This window comes from Scleropages formosus, chromosome 18 (genome assembly GCF_900964775.1).
Source record: "Scleropages formosus chromosome 18, fSclFor1.1, whole genome shotgun sequence".
Classification (NCBI taxonomy): Eukaryota; Metazoa; Chordata; class Actinopteri; order Osteoglossiformes; family Osteoglossidae; genus Scleropages; species Scleropages formosus.
The window spans coordinates 17,734,647-17,762,090 of record NC_041823.1 but is presented as its reverse complement, the minus strand read 5'-3'; the positions used below and the strand labels follow the sequence as shown (position 1 = coordinate 17,762,090).

Here is a 27,444-nt window from a genome sequence, read left to right as displayed (position 1 = left end):
CACTTCATTGAAATTTCATGTTGCATTATTAAATAATTGCAGCTTTATGCAAACTGAAGCCTTATGGGTGTTGAGAAGAACACGTTAACCCTGCACTTAAATATCTTCATGAATTCTATTACATTTAGGATTTTATATAGCTTAGGTCATCTCCAGCTGGATACAACTTTACAGCTAAGTTCTGCCTACACTATTTATATTGCATAGTCTTCCCTCACCTTACAAATGTAATGCATTCCTGAAAAAGCCAAATTAATTTCTAAGCCCTAATCAAATATTACCAAATTCCATTAAAATAGTTATTTCAATAGTTAGCATTACTTATAAGACAGTTTCCCTTTATTAATTATGCTATAATACTTTACAGCTGCCCATTTGCACTTGATCAACTTCTTGCTATTACATACTGCATACTTAAAGCATAGGTGTCCTCCAGGTTTCTCCAGTTTCCTCCCACAGTCCAAAGAGAAAACATCTGCCAAACAAATGTAAGCGTTGCTCAGCAGTTCGGAAACATGAAATCCAAATTCAGTTCTTCGATGAAGAAAATCAAGATAAATTAAGGGTATCGCACAAAACTCCTTGTATGATTAAATGCTCATAGCTGGATTGTGCATCTCTCTCAGTATGACTAATATACTGTATATGGTACAGTCAGTAACTTCAAGGATTGGACAACATGTGATGCTGCTGTGCTGCATATCCCGATGGCTGTCATCCAGAGCAAAGCCACATGAAAACCAGTCAAAATTATTTACTGTACCATGTAGAGAACACACAATCCAGAAAACTTGTGCAATTAGTGCACTTTGCCTGTTGCAAAGTAAAGGATTCAATCCCATGGGATGTTTACACTCTAATAATGTGCTATAATACAGCTCGATTTTCAACCATAAGTCATAACAGCTGTAAAACAAATTGTAATGCACCTCTTAAAAATGTACAGGTCAACATTTTCTCAGCATCAGTCATGTTAAGTGCATGACATCCTGCTACTAAATACAAAAGCTTTATAGGTACTTAGTAATATTACAAACCAGAGGGATCATGAGAGACATGGAAATGGACCAGACAGTTTTGCATCAATAAATCAATTTATTTAAAAGAATATGTTACAATTTATTACACTAAGTGACATTACCAAACATTTTTCTGCATTTCAGCTTTTTACCCACATTAACTTTCCCTTGCTTTGTCCCATGTTTTTTTCCTTTAAGGATCAAATTAGTTTTATTTCACTTTAGACAAAACGTAAAATAGTTTTCCTTTAACGTGTCTTTCCATTATTTTAAGTTATTTAAAATATTTCCCCAAAAACTAACCGGTGAAAATACTGTACATTAGATTTTTTTCCTTTAAATCTTACTGAAATAAATTAAAAAGAATTGATGATTCCAGTCAGGGATAAAGAGCACAAAACGGAGAAAGAACAGGTGCTCTCCGACTTGAAAGGGCAATGGTATATCTGTGATTCAACCCATTACAATGAACACAGATGCACTCATACACATCGACATTGCAGGGCTCATATACTTGCAGTTAAAAGAAAGCCCCCTTGATCAGGTGATTCATTTAGCTGAAGGCATCACATTATTAGAACTGCACTCCATAACAATTTTAAGGTTCATCTTTGAAAAAATAAAACAAAATCAAGAGTATCCTCAAGACTATCTAAAATATTAATTGTTCAAAAAGTACAACCGGATGAACAATACAGTTTTAACAACTAATTGAATCACTGTTCCAATAAGAGGGTGCTATCTTGACAACACTGAGAATTATAGGCTGTGTTTTGAAGTACATTCTATTACGTACACGTATAAACATATGCCATATACTCAGACGCTCAGAGAAACAATGAGGCCTGAAGACTTAACACTGAGCATTTTTGCACACTTCCTGTTTCCATGACAATAAACCATGTGATGAGTTATATGGCTACACCATTTTCTACACAAGAGCCCTGCAAGAAGGGAGAGAGGGAGAAAGAACTACAGCACAATAAAACTTGTTAGGTTTTGCAAAGACAGCAGTCTGTCTCTGGCGCAACACTGGAAATGAGTTAATGTCAGATTAGCTAACAACATCTGAAAACAACGCTAAGATTATTTATTCATTAAAACTAGTCAGCCTCATACTTTCAGGAAGTTCCATTAGCCAGCGCACACATGACACACAGTGGTACAGGATAGTGGTGACCTGCATCACACCGGGACCACAGCACTGTGTGTATGTATGCCTGTGCCATGTGTGCCATCGCAGGTATGATTGTGCATCAGTTCAAGGTGAATGCAGTAATCAGCTCTATCAAAACACAAATAAAATCCAGTGGAATGGTTTCTATAATTAAAATCAGAAGAAATACAAAATAACTGTCAATGGCATACCATCAATTCACTCGTGTTTTCCATATGTACACATTCCTAGTGCAATGACTCATTCAATAGAGATAAATTTCATTGTGACACAGCTCCCTAGAGAGACAATGCCAATCTTGTATCTTAAGAGATACAGGGGAGGGTGTCTGACATTCTTCTGTCAGGACACACAGCTGTCCCCCTCCCTCCTCACCCTGCAAGCTGAAATGTTAGTCCCCTGTGAGCACTACCTCACTCATCGCTCAGACTTGCTGTCAGAAGAGAAAAACCTCAAGATATGGAACCCTCCCACCCAAACAGACACACAACCAAAGCCATTAACATTGAGCCACATGGAACCAAGGATCTGAAAATAATAATAATAAAAAAAAAAAGAAAAAAATCTTGAATGACTTTATAGGGCCCAAAGGAGCCATATAAATGAGATTTGTTCATCTACTCAAAGTCCACGGTATTGTTGTAGTGTACAGTAGGGCCACCTGCTGCATATTACAGGTTTTGGAACTTATTTACTGTAAAACACCAATCTGAAAATACCTTTTATCAAGTCTTACCAAACAAGAAGTGTTTCAGTAAGAAAAGCAGTTCGGACCTATCAGCTGATGTTTAGGGACTGCTCTACACACAAGGGATAGCGGGAGAAAATATCTGGTCAAATCAACAATGTTAGAGATGGTCAACCTCAGCTGCCTACATCATCCAAGTCTATTTTTTCTGTCAGGTAAAATTAAGCAATTACACAAATTTCTATGGTTTAAAAAGCAGAAATGCACCACTTCCTCAAAAAGTATTTCTTAAATCATGAGGTCAGAAATAGCTAACTCAGCATTATTCAGTTTAGCAAAAAATTAGTGAATTTTAATGCTTTAGAGGTTGCTGCTGTCAGTGTGATAGCTACATATTACAAGTTGTCAACAAAATATTTTGTTAAACCTAAAAAAAAAAAAAATTGATGGGTATGACAAAGAAATATGCATGTCATTTAGATGGGCAGACTGCATTCCAAAAAACAAAATATTTAGCTCTCCCTCTCTCCAGACAGCCCAACTCTGTACACTGCTGTTTCCCTGTAAACATGTGACCTATGTGTATGACTAATTTTTCTGGAAAAAATGAATTCTAACCCAATGAGTCTCTCCTTTTTCAAGTTTAATGTGTGTTAGTTTGAGAAAATGAAATTAGTTCATATTTTTTCTAGTTACCACGCCACTCACTTCAGCTCCTGGTTCTGCCCTTGTATTTTCATCAGAAAGTTATTTCACTGCTCAGCCTTTTTTTGATAAGTCCTTCCACTTGTCCAGCATATGAAGGGGGGGGGGGGAGAAAACCTTTTCCTCTTATTTCCATTATTTTACTATGCCTCTACAAGCATGTTGTTAATGTCATTTCCAGTACTTATTTCAACTCCCCATTTTCTTTCCATCTTCCTCATGATGAGTCACTGGTCCAGTCCTCTAGTAGGTGAGAGCAGCCTTATTGGTTGGAAGCATGGCAGATGACCATCCATCTCTCTTAACCAGTTCTTGGGATGTCTCCACGGGCCAGTCCTGTTGCAGACCTCCATTTCTTCTACCAAACACTCCGTGCAGAGCTCTTCAACCAGTTGAATCATATCTCTGTCAGAGTCCCACACCATGATGCAATGTGATGTATGGAGATTTCTAACTCATGATATATTCATTTTAAACATGTATCTTTCTTTTTCTTATTATATCAGTTTTACGTCCGTGTGTGTTTTGTGTCTGTGTGTGCACATGTTTCCAGGATCTCCTTCAGATGTTATGATGCTGCTGTTGTCTGTGTGAAGGATGTGTGTACAGTCTGGTTGCAGTACCCTGCGAACAGCAGGGCGATGTCATGTAGGAGTACAGTAGTTAAGAGGTAACGATCTCACCCCCTAGGTGCCGCCATCCCTTCTGTGCCTCAACAGCTGGAAGATATTCTGAAATAGAGAGAGGGCTCAGGACACAGGAGCAGTGCAGTCAAACACCTTAAACAGAGACCATTGCATATTCCAATACACAATGATGGAAGCAGGAGTGCTTCCATGCTTTAGTTGCACATTAATCATCTCACAAAAGCTCTTTGTACATAACACGCAAAATATCAAGAGGTCCTCAGAAGGGGGGGAAATTAACTGCAATACCAATACAACTTGATCTGTTTCAGGATTGACGGCTGTTTGCAGTTCATTAAAATTCAGCTGCAGAAGCCACGCGAAGGGGCCAGTCTGAATCTGTCAGCAAACATGCTCAAATTGATTTTGATGGAGGGCATGTACCCGACAGTACTCGCATACAGGATGCTGCGGCTGATACGAGTAAGACAACAATGCACAATCCACCAGTACGCATTCATACAAAGTCAGGGTATGGTAGTGGCTGAGGACAGCACAGAAAGAAAAACACCAAGGTCTACCACTTCAGGTCCCGTAAGGCTTCTTGCTGTAGTTGCCCTGAGTATGATGCACTTGTACCTTGTATTACAAACATTCAAGTTACAAACTTTTAAAGATACAAAAGGTTCCAAGTTTATTTTTAAATAGGATTTTCTTCACCGTGCTATTCTTAAAAATTTCTCTGTTGCAGAGTGAAAATGGCCTGCACTTTCGTTTTTCGTTACCAGGATCATACAATCAGATGTGCTAGAGGAAGTGAGGGGGGGACTGAAAGTAAAAATGCTGAAAAACATATTTAAGCATGACCAGTTAAAAAAATTTTTAGATTTTAAGGTGAAAAACTTTACTCTCAACCAACTCTTTCTTTTATTTTCTTGTAGCACCTGAAACCATCTCATGCGTAAAGCTGAATACAACACAGTAAGATAGTGAATACTCTTAAGTTTTTAAACAGATTTAACTCATTTAATTTGTTGATAAAAGATAAAATAACCTGGTGTTTCATCCATGGTGTACCCTGTCACACATGATGTTAAGGATAGAGGAAGACAGACCCTGCATCGTGTGAGCTGCTGATGAAAATCAAAATAAAAGTCTTAGTGAATTTTTAATTCAGAATTAATTATAGTTCTGTATCATTTCAGTGCTTTTTTTTGACTGGGACTCACCATTTTCATGGTGCATGCCACGCAAAAACATTCTGGAAGCACACGTGTACTTAAACATGTAGTGAAAATTTAAATGGTCTTGTGGGTTATATGGGACATTGAAGTTGCATTCTGTTGTCTGTCTGTACTAGATTAACACTGTTGAACAGTGAACTACAGGACTGAAACACACAAGCAGCAGTGGACTGGGACTGGAGCCCACTGAGATATCAGGCTTGTGTCAGTCAAACAGGCTACCCAAGCCTTACCTTACTACACATACCATCTTTACTGCAGTTCTTGTTGTCCTTATCTGTGGTTTCCTCTTCCACCTGGAGCAATGAGAGGAAGAAAGATGAAGACAAAGTCAGCGAGGAATGAACACACAATTTAAATTCTTTGAATAATGTAAATTTTACTATGCATCAATACTGAAACACGAAACTCAGTAAAGCAAAAAGGCTCACCTCTTTTCTCCATTTGAGCTCACAAAAGACCCTCTCAAAACACTCATGCATATAGTTGAACTGAGAAGAAATCAAAGGGGTATGGTGTGAGCAAAAAAATCAAGCAAGCACACTTTTTTATAATATATGCCACCACAAAACTCAGCCTTTGCCTCTGGACTTACATATGGGGTGAAGATCTTGACCCAACGTGGCTTCTTCTCTCCACGAGCATACTCAAAACAGAAGGCCATACCCTCTTCATCTGTGTCCCAACGCTGCATCTCACTCCATTCAAAGGCAATTACCTGGTTCTGTGAGGAGGCCAAGGCAGGAAATCGTGTTACTCCGCAGTCACAAAGCATCCCACTATCTCCTGTTACCACTTCTGTACATATAGCTTGGATGCGTCTGCAAAGACCTTCAAGACCACTGCAGCAAGTGGCCATCACTGCAGCTGAAGCAACAGGTTACTCTCACTATTATGTACAACAGAACGATGGAAATTTGGTTGGTAATAATGAGGTCCTTATCTGTCACAATAGCTGCCTCCCAGCTCCCTGACCTTCCTCTGCCCCAGCTAGTTTTGTATTTTGACTGAAAACAGGCCAATTGACACCCGTAAAGCCCTGCCCACCACATACCTCCAAGGTTCCATCCTCAGTGCATGCGTGCAGCTTAAAGTGGCAGATGCTGATGGCTGCAACCACATGACCCTTACGACGTGAATCACAAGAGCAGTGGGGAAAGGTGATCTCGTTGTAACCCTCACAGGTGCGCAGCATGCTCAGGTACTGATAGAGTGGGAAGACAAACCAATGCTCAATCCCAGTCTAAAGCAGACATTTGCTCTGAGAAAAATAAAAGGTCATACAGATGAAAAACCAACCATGGCCATCTTGCGCTGCTCTGCCAACTTTTGCAGCTGGTAGGACTTCTCATCTACCTTAATGAATCCCTTCTTCACATCATCTAGAGCCTGAGGAGATAAGAAAGAGGAGAGGAGTGACATGTCCATTGTAAGAAGAGCTGTGAGTAACTCAGGCTGAACCCCCTCACAGACTTGCCATTTATAGAAAGGGGCTTTCAGGGTTTATGACTACAAAGGTTCAGACAGACAGACCTGATGGAAGCAGTAGTTGATGGCCAGTTCGTTGTCGTTAAGCAGGATCTCTTCCTCAGTGGTGAAGAGCCACTTACGCAGAGTGAGGCAGGTACCTGGCACAGCCGAGGTATAATTCTGCACATACAGCTTGTGGGGGAACTCATTAGGGGCCAGCTTGCGCACTGCCATGTGTAAACACAAAACATGCACTTGTAACTTCCAACTGGGGGCAAAAAGTATCAACTACACACAAATGCATGAAAGTTTCTTTCCTTAGCAGTCTCAGTTTTCCAGTATCTTCGATACCGCTTAATTAAATTAATGATCAGGCTACTTGTGTCTATGGTTCTAGCTTGTCCATGCATGTTCAGCAGTTTTATTTTGACCAAATCACAACTTAATGTTGCCTATCATGACATTGAACCTAAGGAGCCATTCAGGTCTTCAGCTGGTTGACAGACTAGGGACAGAAATCACTTGAACACTCTAGTATGATAACAGAAAACCATGTGGAATTAGTCATGACATTGTGCAAAATAGGTCATTATCCAGTACATTCCACAAATTCGCTGGGATGACCACAAATGCTCAAAATTTCAGGAAGGGCTGCCACCAAGGTACAGGTGTGGTGTCACTGATACATGTGCCATGGATATTCTTCTAGCATTCTGAAAGTTCCATGAGAACTTGGAAATGCCTGCATACAATTAACCTGATCTTACAGTATGCTTTGTACAGCTAGATTGACAGAAAGTGAACAGGACAAAATACGTGGGGCTTAAATGTAAACAGCTGCTCATGTCTACATGTTGCATATGAGCTTACCAAAGGAGTGGTTAATAACTTCAAATAGAGCAAAATAACTGGCAGTAATGTTGTCCATCCCAACCTTCATTACTACTGCCTGCAACGAATGGGAGAGAGAACATGTTAACAGCAATTTAAAATGCATAAAGCCAATAAGTGCGCCCATTGATAGAAATACACTAGAAACGACCAATACGTGCAAACTCACACATAATATGCACATATAAGTCATACTATTAGTTGTAAATATTTGGCTTTACCTATATAACCACAGAATGCCTTTTCATTGTAAAAACAAGAATTTTTCTTACTGTGAACTTGGGATGATGTGTCCCTGCCCTTTCCCCTTACCTAAGTGTATCTAATGCAAATTTTACTGAATGACAACATCAGTGTAACAACAATCTAGACACCTGATCACTGTACACTTGCTACTTTTTTATATAAACAATGTTTACAAAAAGGGTGGCATGATGATGCAGCGGGTAGTACTAGTGCTTCATAGCTCCTGGGCCGTGGATTCGAATCCGCATTTGTCCATTGAGAGTAAACATGTTTTCCACTGTTTACTCCGAAGGGTTTCCTCCCACAGACCAGAGACACGTGTTTCAGGTGAACTGGTGACTAAATTGCCCATAACGTGTGTCAATGGGAAAGAATGTGTGTATGATTGTCTGAGATGGACTGGTATCCCATCCAGAGTGTACCTTGCTTCAAACCCTATTTTTCCAGGATAGCTTCCAAATCACCACAGACCTGTACTGTACCAAAGGTTATTTACATTTACTCATTGACCTGACATTTCTCCTAAACAACTTACAAAGTTAAGCTACTTACAATTATTTACCCATTCATACAGGTAGGTGATTTTTTACTAGAGCAATTTAGGGTGAGAACCTTGCTCAAGGGTACTACAGCTGGAGGTGGGAGTTGAACCTGCAACCTTTGAGTCAAAATGCAGCAACTCCAACCACTATACCACCAGCTGCAGTGGGGCATCTACAAGATGCTGATAACATAATATTATTATTATTAATAATAAAAGACACAAAACACAGCAACTAACCAAAACTCTACTGCCTACTGACTCTGCCTCTTCTGACCTTCAAGGTAGTCCATCTGAACTCCACTGTACTCCCTGGAAAGAGTGAACTACTCTCAATCCTAAAAAAACAGTAGATCTAGTAGAGTATGCAGTCTTCTAAAGAATTACACACTTAAGCTGTGCTTGGACTACTCTTAACAGTAATACTACACAACTGAGACACTACAAATTCATGTGCATTCCAGAAACCCCATAACTGGTTCACTGCAACTGCATGGAATATGCAGAATGGGTCAAGAATAGTAAATCTTGTCACCCTATTAAGTCAGTTCACCTGCATGGATAATGACATGACACAAAATGAAAACAATGACATAAGGATACATATAACAGTGGTAACTAAAAATTCTGATTTTATTTGATACAGACTAATACTGCACCTGCCTCTGTGTCTTAGTGTCTCAGCTATACTTTACTACCTGATACACTTGGTCGGTGGTGCAGTTCTTGCGAACTCGCACTGTGACAGTGGTCTTGTCTGGTAGGGCTATCCTCAGCTCCACATCTGACACACCATTATAGTTCTATGAGAGAGAAGGGAGTCAATGACCACACAGACAAAAATTTATGGATAAGAAATAGAGCAACAGTAAGAACCACCTTAATACAATCACAGAGCAGCAGGTATACACTCGGGTCACAGGCAATATTGGAAAAACACACAAAAAAAGCAAATGAGCGACAGACTTACTTCATCAGATTCAGACAGGAACTCCTGCATGATGTCACTCTCTCCGATGACCCTAACAGAGCACACTAAAGAGGAAGAACCGACACATGACGAAGACTGATAAAATCCATTACCTTAATTCTTTGGTACCCACCTACAGCTAATTTTTTGTTGGCATCATTTAACTTTTCTCCCAGCTCCTGTCTACCTCTTATATTCCTCCTCATTATAAATCAACCAGTGACTTTAGAACGCTCTCAGAATGTTGAACCTTGGTCCTCTTCTCAGCTTTGCCATTTCATCTTATTTTATAAACTCACTTGACCCTTGCCAAGCCCTTAATTCATGCCCTGAGGTCCACCCTATTCACCTCTCTCTTGGTTCAAACCATATCCCTTCAAGTCTGGCTCATTCACCTTTCTCCAGGTACTCCTCCAGACCCCTACGGCGTGCATCCAGCTGCTGCTCTGACAGCGAGAACGGCCACTTCCCTGGCAGTTTGGGGAAGGTGAAGTTGGCAAATTCCCTCTTCAGATTCTGGTGCAAGATTGCAAACTCCCTGTAGCGCTTGGAACAGAGCTGCCGGCCTGCCATGTATACATTGTACACCTGCAAAAAAAAAATGCAACAGTCAGGGATGTTGACATGATCCCATCCGGACAAAAGATGAGCAAAATACAGGTACTAAGCAGGTGCTATATACATATCTTACCACCTGTGCTGATGATACCAGCTGTAGGCAAAGGTTTCCATAGAGCCCCATTTTCTCAGATAACTTATGTTACCGATGCCATGGAAAAACCTACTATGATTTCACTATAATTGTAATTATGAACGAAGATTAAAAATAAATCTTTACAGCAGTAGACCTGTAGCACTATGCTCTGTCATTAAGTTATTTGAGACAACAGTTAAAAGCTTTGCAGTTAATCACTTCCATCAGTTAATGAATGTGGAGAATGGAGACTGAAATAGTGAATGAGACAACCCACTCACCACAAACTTCTCTCCATTCTGCTCTACGTGCTTGTACGTGGGCACAGAGATAGGCACAGCCTGCTTGTCGCTGTAGTCATAACAGGACTGTGCACTACCATCATCCCCTGGATCCAGGCTGTCAGCCTCCGGCTGTGGCACGGACAAAACGGCAAGCACCAGCTCTCGCTCACCGGCCCGGATCAGGTCCACAACCTGTTTGTGCGTGGCCCCCTCCACATTGACTCCATTCCTGTTGGAGATGAGACAAACCCATAAGTGTGAGTGGCACAGGTAAGCCAAGCAGCTCTGGGGACAACTGGCATCGTTGCTCTTAAGACTGCAGTCAAAGTCCATCCTAAGATGGTTTGCCTACTAAGGGATTGGAGGAAATGTGTTTACCCACCCATCCTTATTCTCGCACTCATTTTCAGTAATCACTTGCCCTTGTCAGGGTCGCAGCAGTCTGAAGGCTATCTCGGAATCACTGGCTGCTAGGCTACATGGAGTATGCCCTGGACAGGACACCAGTCCACAACAGGGTTGCATTAGTAGTAAAGAACCAATTTAGTTTCCAAACTTAGCAGTACCTTCCTTTCCAACTTCCTCCTGCCAGTGAACTTAAATTTCTTTCACACCTTTTATTTCAATGTGGGAGTGTGCTGATGGCACAATTCCATTCATATTATTTTACAGCACATGGATAGTGAGCTGTTCCTTGGAGGCATTATCAGTGCTATGTGCCGACCATCAGTGCTTACTTGTCATGCTCTATACATCTTGAACAATGTATTTCACAATCATAAGCATAGGTTGACTGAAACACACAGGGCTAAATATCCCCCTAAAAATATGACATTATTATTATTATAAGTCCCGCTCAGGTAAGTACAGTAATACGCATCCTTAGGTTTAGGATTTAAGGTGAGGGTGATGGGCTTAAGTTTCTAATTCTTTCTAAGTCATTCTAATATATATACAGCAAGTGAAAGAACAAGCATGGACACCAGGCAGGACGACACTAGAAACAGGCAGTGAGAGCGCCGCTTTAACATTTAGTTTCTTCTGTCAGAGGTAGAAACTTGCAGTATATTTCCAAAGCTAGGCATACTGGGAGAAAGACGGGGAGAAATGGAAAAGTTCCTGGGGAGGCGGGCAGTGGAAATACAAATCAGACCAACGTGTAAAGGCTGTGACAGAGCTTACTGTCTACCTGGGTACCACTGTGATATTAGTAATGGATTTGCATCCCAAGCGGGCCACAGCTGCTGTTCTTTTTTCTACAATGCTAAAACAGAACAGCTCCAGTGAAGTCCCACCTTTGTGACACATGGGGAGGGGAAGAGGGGAGAAAAAAAAAAAAAAAAAAAAAAAAAACACAACCAATTTGCCATGCAAATACACACCACAGTCAAAACACCGGAGGGACAAAAATGTTTACATAATTTACATAATTACATAAAACTGCACATAATCACACAACTCAAAAACTGACAGAACTGTGCCCATGCAGCAAAAATAAGGGTGACTGTGTCCCTACTTCTTTCTGAAACCGCACACATGGGCCCAGTTAACGACTGACATTGGGCTGCTCTTATGCAAGAATAGTGTTCAGAGTTTTGAGCTGCTTCTAATGACACAAAGCAGCAGTGAAAGTGGGAAGAAGCAAGTATTAATTCTGGCTCTTTCCCAGCTACAAAAGCCAAAGAGCCACCAATTCTCACCCATGTTAGCGTTCATATAGTCTCAAATTCTACAGACCAACTTTAGAGGTTACAAGGAATTATGCTAGAACAAAGTGGCTTTATAATGCTGTCTTTCTCAAACCATTTCATTTTCTACATCTCTACAGTTGGCAAAGTCAAAGCATCACAACAAACACTGGTGCACCAAAAAACAAGACAGGATTAACATAGTCCGTTATGCTCTAGTCCAAACAGCATGACAAAAACACACTGTTCTATTCTTCTCTTTGCAGCATCTCCTCACAGAGGGGAGCCCTACTTCTGCATCCAGAATGTGTTCCTGCGTGAATTATCAAGTGTGGGATTAGTACCAGTGCAGGTAGTTGACCAGAGAACCGGACTTCTGTGACGTAGTATTGATTACGAAAAAGGACTGCGACAAAGACTTGAGCACATCGGTGCTCACACAGAGAGCATTATTATTCTGTGGGTGGGGGCACTAGGCACCATGAACACAGGAACAAAAGACGTCCTCATGCCTGCTGAGGTTCTGAGCACAGGGCGAGTTCTAGAACTTAGAGCTCAGTGCCAGGCAGGGCCCTGTCATCCACCGACTTCAACATAACGTTCTCTTATATCACATGCTACTGGATTTCGGCCGTTCTACAAGCATGTATGCAGGTGTCAGACTGAGCCTTGTCATCCACCTACTGTGGCCTGTTCTGGATGAGTTCCGCTGTCGGACGTCAGTCAGGCAGTCTCTCTACTGGACACCACAGATGCTGCTGCTAGAGAACCCCGAGGTGACTGCTGGCTGGCAGCTTATGCAATTGTGGTTAGCCACCACATGACCTGCAGTGCGTAAGGAAAACACTTGGCTTTGCATTAAGTGCAAATTTAAAAGTGAAAGCATAAAGTGAAATTTCCAATAAAGCAAAATATCAGCAAATTTCTGTATATAGAGGACACAAATATGTACATTAAGCAGATCTAAAAGTACAGCGAAGGTCTTAACGTACTTTATGTAGAAAAATTCTAATGCATTCAAGATGTTTATGAATGCATGCATTCGCGTGCACAAGTTCATGAGTTATATTAAACACCTCTTGTATGCGAGCTATGCAGTAACGTTTCTAAAGCTACTTGTGTCAATTCAGAATGATGTATAACCACTGGCAGAGTGGACAAATTGACACTGATTCAGTCATTCTTGAATGAAAACTTACTTTAGCTGAAGGTCTAGCTGAGGTAAGCAATTCAAACTCCATCAAAACAAGACGTCAGATTTCATCCATTCTGTTTAACAACTACATTTGAGAACAGGAAGTTCTGCCACCTTACATAAATATATTGACTTCTCATTTATTTTATTTCACGCCACATCAAGTATAACACCATTTATAACACAAGAGGTTATAATTCATATTCCTAGTTTCATCATAATTGTATTATTAGCTGAAAGATTTATCAAAATCAAATAGTCTTACCCATCTCAAAATTTTTTCCAAAGCTTCTACCCAGAAATACCTTTCATAATTACACAGGTTTCCAACCAAAGTAATAAAACAAAGTCATACATCTAACTTTGATGGAGAATTTGTTTCCTGGGGAAAGAAATAAAATGGCCACGGTATGAAAGCAATGGGGGAAGTTTTAGATTTCATGTGTACTTCTATTACATAATCAAAAATGTAACCTTTCACAGACAACAGGTTTCTCTTCCTCTGAGAAAACTGGAGACAGCTATTAAACATTTTATTACTGACATAGAAAAAAAAATAACTAAATATATGCATAAATATTTAAGCATTACAAAATAATTTTGAATTTAGAATGCTTTATGGTGCACTAATGTAATTGCTGAAGTGGGCTTACAACGACAGCATTACTTTTATCAAGCAAGTCTGGTATTTTGAGTGCAATAATTAGACCAATTTAAAGAAATCCAAATACAGCTAGACAAACAAAGCCCCCTGAAATATTGAAGAATGTGGACAGAGACAGAGCAAATGATTTCCTGTTCACAACCTTCCAGTCCCAATGCATTTTGCCAGCCCACACAAGGTCTCAACACTTTGAAATCCAGGGCTGTGGAATCGGTACACAAAACCTTTGGCTCCGACTCCTCAATTTATGGTACCTCCGACTCCTGAATTTGTAATTAGCCTAATTAAATTTCCTGTACTGCCTGAAAGCACACAACATACAAGGCATTTCCTCACTGCCAATGTGAATCAGACTACTCTTTAGTACCCTAACCTGTTAAAGTTAGGGTTCAAGGCTATAGCTATGCTGTTGGGGCTTTTATTAATTATCAGAGAAGTAAAAAATTTAAAAAAATAAAAAATAATAATAATAATAATAGAAGTTAGAAACAGGGGGGAGGGTGCAGCAGGTTTGACCTGTGCCTGCTCTCTAGTGGGTCTGGGGTTCGAGTCCTGCTTGGGGTGCCTTGCGATGGACTGGCATCCCATCCTGGGTGTGTCCCCTTCTCCTTCAGCCCTACGCCAAGTGTTGCTGGGTTAGGCTTCGGCTCACCGCGACCATGGTTGGGACAAGCGGTTTTAGTCAGTGTGTGTGTGTGTGTGTGTGTGTGAGTTACAAACCTTGAGTAATAGAAAAAATATAGCCTCTTTTACATGTTTATCAAAAGTCTATAAAGTAAGAGGATATTAAAGAAATAAACTATAAAAATGCTATAAAAGAAAATTAGGAACATCTTTCTTTACCAGTTCAAAAATCTGAAGTAGATCCTATTACAAAGATTTAAAATTTTTTTTAAAAAAAGTAACACTTAAGCAACCCAAGAAATGACAATTTTAAAAGAAATAAACTCAAACTCAATTGGGTACATAACCCTTCCTTTTCCAGATTAAAGCAGTTTGAATGTAAATGTGTAATTTATATTCAATTTAAGTGAATGTAACATGAAATTACATTAAATTAAAATTATATTGTAAAAGATTGAAAATTTTGCAGGGATAACCTTTTCAAAGAAACATTGTAGCTATAGAACAGGGGTTAAATAAAAAAATAAATACCCAAAATTTACTAACAACTCATTCTTAGAAACAGAACCGCTCCTGCAAGACCCTCCTTCATAGAAGCCCTTAAACCTGATTTGATTATTTTCAGTGCAGAAAATCTTTCAACACTGACTTGGGTGGGTGGAATTGCTGTTACAGTTCTAGCTACATCACTAGTAACCTCTAAATAAGCAGGGATGACTTCTTCCACAGTCAGTTTCAATGAGCGGTCATACTTTTCCACTTCTTTTAATCCATTTGAAAAATCTTGCTGAAATTTCTTTGTTTGGACCATTGCTGTGGAGTCAGTCGGTACATTTTTACCGACTCCAGTAACCCAATAATTGCTTCCGACTCCACAGCACTGTTGCAATCAATGGGTGTTCCATGCCACTTTGCCCCGAGTTACATTTTCCTGCATAATCACATGCGTCTTGCAATTTTGAAACACTTAGTACACAGAAATAGCTTGCATTCAATTTAAGTGTACACCTAAGAGCATTGCTCTGCTTGATCTCTTATTCTGCCTACTATTTATATCAGCGCACACACATTTGCACACAAACACGGGTCCTGACGAAATATTCCAATGCAGCCTAATGTTAGAGGGAAAAGGTATTTAGTTCCACAACTTTTGACTCCTGCAACAGTGAAAAGGTGCAAAACAGTGACATAGGAGTATATCCTTTTGTATAATACTCATTTGAAGAAAGCTGTTGCTGTAAGAACAATTGTTTTCATACCCACTCCTGTATATTGCTTTAACTTCGAATCCCAGGACTCTATTTACATTTACGCATTTCTCCAAAGCAACCTACAGTGCTAAACTACTTACAACTATTTACCCGTTTATATAGCAGGGAAATTTTTGCTGGAGCAATTTCGGGTATGTACCTTGCTCAGGGATACCAGGTGAGATTGATGAGATTCAAAGTGACAACCTTCTGCTGCAAAGGCAGCACCATTAACCACTATGCCCTCAGCTGCCCCCTACTCAGCTCTTAACACAGTACAGTTTTGAAAGAATATCTCTCACTCACACACACAATCAATCTGAAACCGCTCGTCCCATACGGGGTCGCGGGGAGCTGGAGCCTAACCCGGCAACACAGGGCGCGAGGCTGAAGGGGGAGGGGACACACCCAGGACGGGACGCCAGTCCATCGCAAGGCACCACAAGCGGGACTCGGACCCCAGACCCACCAGCGAGCAGGGACAGGCCAAGATCGCCGCGCCACCGCACCCCTACGAAAGAATATCTGTGCTGTTTATATAGTTATATCTTGACAGGACAACAATGAAAGGATATTAATGTGAGCACAAGACCAGGACAGATGTGTTGTGTTCACTTCACCCAACTCTCCCTCACTGAGCAAGGCTACCACACAACCTCACCTTCCAAACTAATGGGGACCCTGGCTGGAGTTACATAACATAAGACAGACCGATGTTCCAGATCATTCTCAAGTAAAGTAACACCGGACTGGGCCTCGATCGTTGGGCTTCTGCACCGCCGCAATAGCGGCACCGTCAGTCTCTCGGCACGTGACCAGAGTGGACACGCGCGCCACCGTGTCGGGCCACCACACAAGTGAAGTGCCGCGTGCGCGCGCATGATTAATGTGAGCAGCAAGGCATGAAAACACCGAACAACAGGCACAGAGCACTGTGTTACGGCGGGACGGAGCAGCTCGTCTTACTTTCCCCCTCAAACCGACAGTTACCTGTAAAGCTGCCCGCGTTTCACGTTCTGCCATTTTGACGGAGGAACACGGCGGACATCGTCGACCGCTGTCAACGAGACGGACGGGAGCCGAGCTGCCCCACTACCCCTCACACATACGGACAAATACGGCCGCAACGAACAGCCACGAGCAGTTCACGTGTTGAAATTTACACCGGTTTCATGAAGGACTCGTCCACGCCGCGTGTATGTGTCGCGAATGTGTGTCCGCGACCGTGCGTGTGTGGAATTTCAAAAGACCGCCCCCCTCCTCCAGCATCCCGGGAACAGCGCGGCCACTGCGGACGCGCGAGAACCGGCGCCATACATTTCTTTTGCTGTCAGTTGCCACAGCGGAAAGCCGCGGAGCGGCACTGGAGTCACTCACGGGTCGTTTCTCAGCCTTGGCCATTCGTCTACCGCACCGCACGTCAATCGAATCGGCTCGGGCCCCTCTGCCGATAACGACATTTGATTTGGTGATGGTTCTTTTCCAACTAGTCAGGTCATCTCAGTCTCCGCACGCAGCGGCGGATACTTACTAAAGAAACAGCCACTTTCCCACAGTGACAGTGTGTCTTTTGCAGGAAGCGTACGCCGGTACAGAGCGGTTGACTCATGAATGAATGGCTGGAATCTGTTTAAAACATGATGATGATATCCCAGCTACGTTCGTTCACTTTGACTGAATTACACAGCAGCGGCCACCGAAAGCTAGCTCCCTCTCTCCCTCTGCCTGCTAACGTTAGCCGGCGGCGTCCCACCAGATCCCAAGTTTACCACGTAATAAACTAGTAGGCGATCATGCTAACTGGCTGTGCAGCCTGCTGCTGCCCACTAACTTAGGTTACTTAACAACACAGCTTCGCCTGAAAGCAAAGTACTTAAGTTTTTCAAATAAAACGTATTAGCTACGCATATTATTCGCAATCGACACTGCAGGGCCACCTAATTCGCTACCTATGGTCATGCGGCTAGGTGGAGGTCTTCTTCATGTCATGATGATGGCACACTGTGACTGTTAGCCGGGGCCGACAGCCCAACTTACACTTCTAGGATGCGGTCGCCCTTGGAGATACCAGCCCTGTCGGCTGCCCCTCCCGGTAACACGGCGCTGACGTGCTGGAGAGGGGCATACAATTCCCCGTTGATGCTCCGCAGCTGCCCTCCTTCGCTGACTTGTCCCCGAACATTGAAGCCATAACCCGAATCCGACTTGACAATCCGAACCAACCGTGGGCCTGACGTCACCATGGTCGCTGTCTGGCCTCCGGTCCGGATTGCCGAACCGCCGCTGGAGCCGTTTCGAGACGACGGGTGCAGCACGGAAGGCGCAGTCGACCGAATTTCGTCTCCTTCGACGATGTCCGCCATTTTTAATGTTATTTTCTCCCTCTCCACTCGGGTCTGCTGTTTTTCAGCGGGACATTAAACACGCCAGTTCGCGACGACAGAACGCAACACAGCTCGAGACCGCCCCACCATCACGAGACACCCCCCCAGCGCGTTTCTTTTCTGCGTTCTCCGCCGTCTCCTTCTTCTGAGACGCAAATTCCGATGCGCGAAGCATTGTGGGAATTGTAGTTAAGAAACGCACGAACCCGAGCGCGCAAACTCCGTATTGGTATCGCGACATAAAAGTTCTGGAAGTTTACTGCACACTCTAACAGTGTTTTTCGAGTGTGGTCAGGGTTGTTTTTAGTCATGAATGAACATATTTATAGATAAAGTTGAAGGACATACACATATATACATACTGCAAAGATAAGGGCAAGTGTAGAAATATTATAATATTTTCAGTTGTGTTGATTCATATGATTCATCCATATACCTCTACGCTCAAAACAGACGTACGTTGCAAGTTTCTGCCACACGATGGAGATATCATCTAGCTTACAGAGTTAAGGTGATAAATCCAAATAATGAGGACACGCTGTATTAGTATTTTGCTTTGTACATAGTATTTAACGTTATTTCTGGTAAAAGCACACTTCCCGAGCACGTGTGTGTTCATGTTATTTTTTACATTTTTTAATGTAGTGGACGCTTGTCTCCAAGGCGACGTAAATCTCAGAGAACAATACAAGTGAAGTGCATTGTTACAGCAACAGTGAACAGACGGAGAGATTTGAGTTAAGACGTGATTGCGGAGCACAATCAATTACCATAATGAAGCAGTGTTCGTTACATGAATAGCTGCGCGTATCATATGTTTTCCATTATGAAACAAGCGGTTATTAAAACATTGAGTGTAACAAACACGAACACGTGTTAAATCCGCGACGGGTAAAGGAAAAGAAGTACAATTAATTTACCTGTAATGTTTTAACAAAAATTGCGCTTTGGAATAAATGCGTTATAAATTGCGCTCACAAGGAAGGAAGCAAAGTTTGCGATTTTCTGCGCTTTTGTACCCTGAAGGTGCCCACCTGGTGCCAACGCTAAAGTGACAAAGGTGGACAAAACGAATGTACCAGTACAAAGTGACGTTGTTCACCTAAATTACGAAAATGACTATGACAAAGAAAAACTCACCTCAGTAACTCATCCATTAAGGATCATTGCCAGCACCATATCTCAGAGTTGATTGCTATAGTGTAAGTAAAAACACTCTGTGACTTCACATAAAACAGTTATATACACACTCACTGCGACGGACTGACCCCTGAACCTCCTGTCCGGTGATTACGGGATAGGCTCCGGACCTTATAAATTTCATAATGTCGTGACATAATAAAATACTTCATAAAACATATAAAACAAAGTAATAACCTCATTATAACTCTCAGAATAAAATTATATTATTATTACATATATAGTGTTGAACTTCACTAAAGTTGTTTGAAATGCACCCATGGATCCACCATGAAATCCACCAATTTCATAATTATATGAAATTTATTTTTTCCATTCAGTTTTATTAATGCTAGGGGGCGCGGTGTGTTTGGCCGGGTCCCGCTCTCTGGTGGGTCTGGGGTTCGAGTCCTGCTTTGGGTGCCTTGCGATGGACTAGCGTCCCATCCGGGGTGTGTCCCCTCAAGCAGGAGGTCTTCTATATAAATATACACACACCTGCACATTCCAAGCAATCCTAGTGAAGTTCAACATTATATATGTAATATAATTTTATTCTGGCTATTACTTTGTTTTACATGTTTTATGGAGTATTATGTCACGACCTTCTTTGTTTTACGGAATGTATTGAATGAACAGTAGTGGGCACTCTTCAAGTATGAGAAAGGTTGTGCATGTTTGAAGGCGATTATTGTAGGTGTAAGTAACTATGAGATGAAGTTTGGATTTAAAAAAATGCAAATACACATTAGTTCCTTTCCAGCCCTTTCTACACTTCTAAATTGTATTGTAACACTATGTGCAGTATCAAAGTAAAAAAAGTAAAAAGCACAGCTACCTGATAATTTTATGATTTGTGTTTACTTAGTAAAGTGTGGTTTAGTTTCTCTTTGCTCTTGTTTGTCTTCTAATGTTTTATGTAGAATTTGCTTCAAATTGTATTATTGTTTTGTGTCATCTGAGAATGTAATTTCTATTTAGGTACATCTTTTTTAAGTAATTTTCCCCCATTCATACATTAAGATTTTTAATAAATTGTTCTAATATACTGTAAAATATTTCATGTAAGTTTTTCACATGTTGATATTGTTAAGGATCACCTCTGAGGTGTACAAGTTGTAATGGAAAATTTTAGACCAGGCAGTGAGGTTTAAAATCTTGCATTCCTTGCCAATATAACAAGTATACCAAAAGCATGGAAATTAAAGACATAGAAAGTGAAAGTTAACATGTTTTCCACAGTTCTGTATCGCCTGTGTGTGTATCTTTGTATGTTTAGATAGAATTCCAGGATAGAACAAAGCTACTAATAACAAATACAGCTATAGATTCTTTCAATCTACCTTCAAAATTACTCAAAAATTCACCGTAGTCTTAATTATTAATGAAACACTTAACAGTCAGCTCACAGTGTCCCTTGAAGGCTATTGTTCCTGTGCCCCAGGCCGAGTGACAGAGAATTGGAAAGGAGGCCGTGCGGGCAGTTTTCCGGCTCTCTCTGACTCGCCGGTTTTGTCGCAGTGTGACTGTGTGATTCATTTGTTTCACTGCTCCAGCTTCAGCCAAACGCCATTTCTTTCGATCTGCTCCGGGTTCCTGGTCCCTTTTTCCCCTGCCCTTAAAATGTCTTAAGCTTTTTAAAGTCTTCCTCCTGCCCTGCTGTTGATCGTCAACCTTTCCACATGACATATTTTGTGGTCGTAATCTGCAGCAAGATGGAGTGAAGAGAGGAGTTTGGAGGAAGACTTGCGTGGGGCGTTGTCTAAGCAGACCAATCCGAGGTCAGCTCTGGCCTTTCCAGCACAGCTGCAGACTGAAAGTAAGGATTAAACAGGAAAAGGGGATTGCATTTTACCTCACCAGATAGTTTTGGTCCCTTTTTTGTAAAGTATTCATCCTGTAGCTTTGTAATGTATCCTTAATGTTTTTTTGTGGCTCTATCAATGATAAGTTCCGTCAGCCAGGCCAAATCATTTCTTAACAATTCTGGCTTCCTTGTTTGGATTTTATTCATCCTTGTAATGTTTATCTTTCTACAAAAATGCAGAAAACGGTTCTATAAAATGCGTGACATGTATTATAGTCACATCAAACACTAACACCAGTCCAAAGACATGCTGTTCAGATTCCCCCAAAGTGTGTGAGTGACAGAGAGAGTGTGTTCCACTGATGTACAGATGAGTGACCCAGTGCAAGTAGTGTATCTAACAGTGTAAATCACCTTGGTGAATAAGGTGTGTGCGACTGATAACACTACACAGAGTTTATTGGAAGTCGCTTTCGAGAAACGTGTCTGCTAAATAAATAAATGTAAATGTAACACGCAAACTCAACCATAAACGTATGTAGATGTGAATATGCCCAGTCTCTTGACCGTATTTAAAGAGCCTGCTGTGGTTCGTGTGAAGAAAACTAAGAAGTCTATGTCTCAAAGATAATTCAGTAATGTGCTTTGACACACTAAAATCATCCCTTTGACTTAAAACCCTCTTGGAACTTTATTATAGAATTTTTACTTTGTTTTAATTTTTCAACTTTATATTGTAATTGTATTGCCTCTGCAACAACAGCAGTGTTCACTTCTCCAGACAAATTCAAATGCACAGATCAATCTTTACCTGAGGCTGGGAAAAAAATTCTATTTTTTTTCAAAGGTATATTTATATTATGGTTTTGATGTTCTGTCTTATCTTGTTTATCAACAATTAGACTTTTGAAAGCTTTCATAAAGATGAAGCAGGATGATGCAGGTGAATATGGCAAACGGTCACTTGAAATGCTCTACATGGTATTACCGATCTAAAATATGGAAGTGTATAAGCATATAATTAGTTATTATAAGTTATCATGTAAAATAGCAAGTTAAAAATGGCATAAAATTTTCTCTACTTGAGCAATCAAACAAACGCCTTATAATGCATATTTCAATTTGTGGCCTATTATAATAAAAATTCCAAAAACAGAAGTGAGAAAAAGAATATGAAGCGTCACACTCAACCCTCGCACGACCACCACACACATCGGTACAAATTCAGTACTCATCTCACACACTAAGCTCACACCTTCCACAAAAAACACATCAGGGAAAAGAGGTTCTGAAATATATCGAAGTATTTTAATGGATGAATATTGTTACATCTTGCATTTCATAAGCTGCGCATTTTTGCTTTTTGTGAAAAACAAGTTTTCTTCAGGTAATACATATGACCATATCATGTCTGCATCAGCTGGGCGCGACTCTTGACTGTGGTAACAACGCAGCACCGATACGGAGCCTCAGCACAAGTTAAGGTCCTCACAGCACAGTGTGGCGATGCAGGCAACCATGACAATATACTCTTGGAAATTCACAGTGCCGTCGCTATTTGCATCCAGGTCCTTGAATATACGGTCCAGTTTTCCCTGGTCCTTGCAGTTCTGTATGTACACAGAGAGGGAGACAGTAAATAGAGTCACAATACACACACTGTATACAGTCAGGTCTTATGAGCACTGCGGTGTCCCACGAGCGGCCCTAGGGGGCAGTGGGGGACTCAAGTGAAGTGGAAATATTCGCGTCATTTACATGCAAATAGCTGTGTTTTTACGTGCTTGCGCAACCGCCCCTGGTAGAAGAGTCTGGAAGAGGCCAAGGAACCGCCCTTCTGTAGCCTGTCGCGCGCCAGCTGCCGGGTTTCCCCTTTTTCTTTTTTTTTTGTAAAAGCTTTAAAAATTAGAGCCACGGGGAGCTCCCGAGATTTGTTTTTAGGCACCTGTCATGCATTATTATACCGAGTATTTATATTCATTACTTTTATTAAATGGGTTTTAGTGTGCATTAATCGTAGGCACGAGGGCTTAAATTAATTATTGATTTATGTTTACATATTCAGCAATGTACATCTCGTAGAAACTACAATTTGTGCATTACATAGGAGAAAGAGACATAGCTGCAGACGTGTGATTCTTACGTACAGAGTTAGTTTCCTTCACCATACATATATGGACCCATGTTCATCACAGCTGCATAACTTTACCAGAATGTGATTCCAAGTCACCTTCCTAGTGTTTTTTTTTTTTTGAGGTACATACTGTATGAACATTTACGTTATTGCAGGTGTATACAGGGCATGAACATTTATACTTTGCATGAACCTAATTGAATAAAGAGTTTAGCTAACTGAAGTGAGTGGAGAGATCACACCTGGTTGTCAAATGAAGTATAGCTGGAAAAGTACAATAAATGGAAACGTACATCGAACATTAGATTTAGCTCCGCTTGGAGCAGATCCTTCAGCTCGCCTTTGGTGAGAGTGTTTTTGTCACCTTCCTTGCCAGAGTATTTATGGAAGCACTCGATCAAGGCGCAAATCGCTGTCTGCATTCCGCACTTAGAGGACATGGTGCCTGGAAAGTGTAACAAGAGGGAAGAATCACCTTCATGACACCTTTCATGATACAAACCTGAGTACCTTTTACTCATCTCTTTTTGAAATACATTAAATAGGTGCTTGGAGTCAAACTTAAACCCATTGCTCTTCAAAGGATGTAATTTTACTGCATAAGTGTATAGACAACGTTAAGTTAGTAATTCCCAGGATGTGATGCACCTGGACACTTAAATCAGCTGTAGACATTGTAGTTTGGGCAGGAGGAAAATAGCAGGTAAGGCTGAAAAGCTCTGCATAACGACATGCTGAACCGATCAAATGAGCATGGGGTGTAGCAAAATCTGCCAGGAGAAATAATAAAAGGTATATATAATAAGTAAATGCATTACTTAAAAAGTAAAAAAAAAAAAAAAAATGTGGTTGCCAAGACAACATTGACTAGATGGCACTTAATAGCAACAGTGAAATGCAACTGGTAATTCTGAGAGACTTTTGAGTTGAAACATATCAATAGACTTGGGATAAGAAATGACACGGGCAAATCCAGCCTTGCTGAAGAAGCTGTACACGTTTGGCTGAAAATCAAATTAATTGGTAGAAACAGATAAACTGCAGGTAGAGCTATGGATCCATCAAAACACAATGGCTTTAACACAATGGCTATTAGTGCGCCACACCCTACGGAAGCAGGTAGCGAACACATGACAAAGGTACACCCGTGGGGGGTTAAAGCGACACATGTAAAAGTCCGGTCAGTGGACATGTGTGGGCAAGACAGGCAGAATTTCTCTATAAAATGCAGGCCAGTGCACTACACACCACCACGCTTGAACAAACCCAGATGGAGTGAATAGAGCAGAAGAGTCAGAGGACAGACAGAAAGAGAGTTGTGGCCTCACTGCAAATTTGGTGTACTTTTTTTTGGAAATCATATTCTTATTCCGGGGGCGCGGTGGCGCAGTGGCGCAGTGGGTTGGACCAGGTTCTGCTCACCGGTGGGTCTGGGGTTTGAATCCCGCTTGGGGTGCCTTGTGACAGACTGGCATCCCGTCCTGGGTGTGTCCCCTCCCCTCCGGCCTTACGTCCTGTGTTGCCGGGTAGGCTCCGGTTCCCCGCGACCCGGTATAGGACAAGCGGTTCTGAAAATGTGTGTGTGTGTATTCTTATTCTTAGAATTGCTCTGAACACTTTTATGTCTGTACCGTACTGTACTTTCAGTTCTCTCCATGTCATTCTGTACATCGTTTTGTTCACCTTATGCTCATGTGAGAGCTTTCTTTTAGTCTCTTGACTTCTTCTGCAGTTTGGTCGACTAAATGGAGGAATTCCCTAGGGCATCGTTTTTCCTCCAGTTTGTTACTGCCAGTTACGTGTGGCACACAGAAGGCAGTCTGGTACAAGGAAGCTGCAGCGAAGTAAATTTCAGCTCTTGTGCACCTTCTTGAAGAAAATTAAATCTTGTTCCATTAAATTACCGTATGTATACACTTCACTATACAAAAAAGTATACAGCTTTGTCTATGATGCAGTTTGAAATTTAAAAGGTTGCAGTTTTGATGAGTAAAGAGAAAGGACTAGATAAAAAGTATTTTTACAGTAGGAAGGACAGGGGGCAAATGAGTGCAGGAAGCAGTCAAAGACACACACACACACATTTTCTGAACCGCTTGTCCCATACGGGGTCGCGGGGAACCGGAGCCTACCCGGCAACACAGGGCGTAAGGCCGGAGGGGGAGGGGACACACCCAGGACGGGACACCAGTCCGTCGCAAGGCACCCCAAGCGGGACTCGAACCCCAGACCCACCGGAGAGCAGAACGCGGTCCAACCCACTGCACCACCTCGCAGTCAAAGACAAGGATGTTATAATGAAAATGTGCTGCGACACATCGCACAAAGAGCTGGCAGAAGTTCCCTGATGCAGTGCAAACAGTTCTGCAGAACACACACAGTGTCACAGTGATTACTACCGCAAACAGCCATCCTATTTACAGAGTGATCCTTCCTACTAAGTATATCGCTGCTATATAACACACACACACACACACACACACATTATCAGAACCGCTTGTCCCATACGGGGTCGCGGGGAACCGGAGCCTACCCGGCAACACAGGGCGTAAGGCCGGAGGGGGAGAGGACACACCCAGGACGGGACACCAGTCCGCCACAAGGCACCCCAAGCAGGACTCGAACCCTAGACCAACTGGAGAGCAGGACCCGGTCCAACCCACTGCGCCACCACGCCCCCCTGCTATATAATAAATATGTGGAATTACAGTAAACTAATAAATCAACATATTCACAACGAAAAAGGCTAATATTTGCAGTGGAGGTTGTTAGAAGGAAGAAAAACACAGCAAGACATCTTAGAAAGTTTTCCTCTCCTAATGAAATAAAGATGGGATTATTCAAAGTAACACAGTTCAATAGAAAATAAAAGTAACAGCATGTAAGGAAATGAGCAATTTGGTACAGGGTTGTGCTAACACATGTCTTTGATGAAAAAATGAGGGAAAAAAAATTTCTCTGCACTCACCAAGATATACAAAGAGTTCCAAAGAGATAGAGCCTGAGAATGAGGAAGGAGTGGAGTGAGGAAGGGAGGGATGGGGTGGGTGTTTTATACACCACACACTTCGGTCTGCCCTCCCTGCTCCCTCCCTTTCTTGCGCTCTACCCCTCCCATTTACTCCCTTTTCCATCTGAGTTCACATAAGTTGTTCATGTATTCACTACTTGGTCACATTGTCCTTATTGTGCCAGGTGCGCAAATTATTCTGGATGCCTTTCCCACCCTGTGACAACATTGATGTGAACAGTACAAATGCCCTTCTGCCTATTGTTCCTGAAAAATTTCCTAAAACTTGTGTAAAGAGGGATTAACAACTACTGACTGAGAGAAAGGAGCCATAGACCGAGGCATGTTCAGCTTGCATTTAAAATCTAAACACTGGAAGAGATGTTGCAACTATAACTTTGAAAACAGCAATAATGCAGGAGGTACAAGTCCATTTAATTTGACTGAAAAATGATTGACGCTTATACTAAAAAAGCATTTTAAGTGGGGGGGGGTGCCTTGGGATGGACTGGCGTCTCCCCCTTCGGCCTTGCGCCCTCTGTTACGAGTCGGCTCCGGCTCGCCGCGACCCCGCTCGGGACAAGCGGCTGTTGAGTGACATGACACAACATTTTACATCGTTAAAATCCAGTCATTTATATTTTATTATTTTCAGATGTGAATATCAATAGGGTTTGGCTTGAGGACAGCGTAGTTTTACATTTCGGTGGATGGAGGTTGCTTCTAACAGACTTTTTGTCTGCTTAAGCGTTATTAAGGAAATCAGAATGCCTATTACAAGTACGATATTGTGAAATTTATTTCCCGATTCACACAGCTGCAACGGGGTAGTCCTTCCTGCACGGCCATTAATCCTGTAGAGGTGTGTACCTTTCAGCCGCAAAAGTCAAAGTGACACATCTTTATTAGTGTCCAAGCATCATACTTGCGTACACAACGTGTAGAGGAAAGTTC

General features: G+C 41.7%; 2 protein-coding genes across 3 annotated transcripts; both read right to left on the bottom strand.

Annotated features, from left to right (window-relative positions):
* Positions 1–1,086: 1,086 nt before the first annotated feature.
* snx27b (sorting nexin 27b) lies at positions 1,087–18,521 on the bottom strand. 2 transcript variants are annotated; one of them, XM_018738114.2, is made up of 13 exons: positions 18,014–18,521; positions 10,553–10,784; positions 9,973–10,165; positions 9,578–9,642; positions 9,306–9,410; positions 7,800–7,878; positions 6,993–7,156; positions 6,759–6,848; positions 6,514–6,663; positions 6,055–6,183; positions 5,891–5,950; positions 5,693–5,755; positions 1,087–4,320 (listed from the first exon to the last, which is right to left on the bottom strand). In XM_018738114.2, exons 1-13 carry the CDS (start codon positions 18,337–18,339, stop codon positions 4,276–4,278), a joined length of 1,701 nt encoding a protein of 566 aa, XP_018593630.1. In that variant the 5' UTR covers positions 18,340–18,521; the 3' UTR covers positions 1,087–4,275. The 2 variants fall into 2 exon arrangements, with proteins under 2 accessions (XP_018593630.1, XP_018593620.1); XM_018738104.2 differs by having other exon boundaries at positions 5,707–5,755.
* A 4,111-nt stretch (positions 18,522–22,632) lies between these two features.
* On the bottom strand, positions 22,633–26,507 carry LOC108923996 (ictacalcin-like). Its single transcript, XM_018735090.1, has 3 exons — positions 26,449–26,507; positions 23,774–23,925; positions 22,633–22,956 (listed from the first exon to the last, which is right to left on the bottom strand). Exons 2-3 carry the CDS (start codon positions 23,918–23,920, stop codon positions 22,816–22,818), a joined length of 288 nt encoding a protein of 95 aa, XP_018590606.1. The 5' UTR covers positions 23,921–23,925; positions 26,449–26,507; the 3' UTR covers positions 22,633–22,815.
* Between the last annotated feature and the right edge of the window lie 937 nt (positions 26,508–27,444).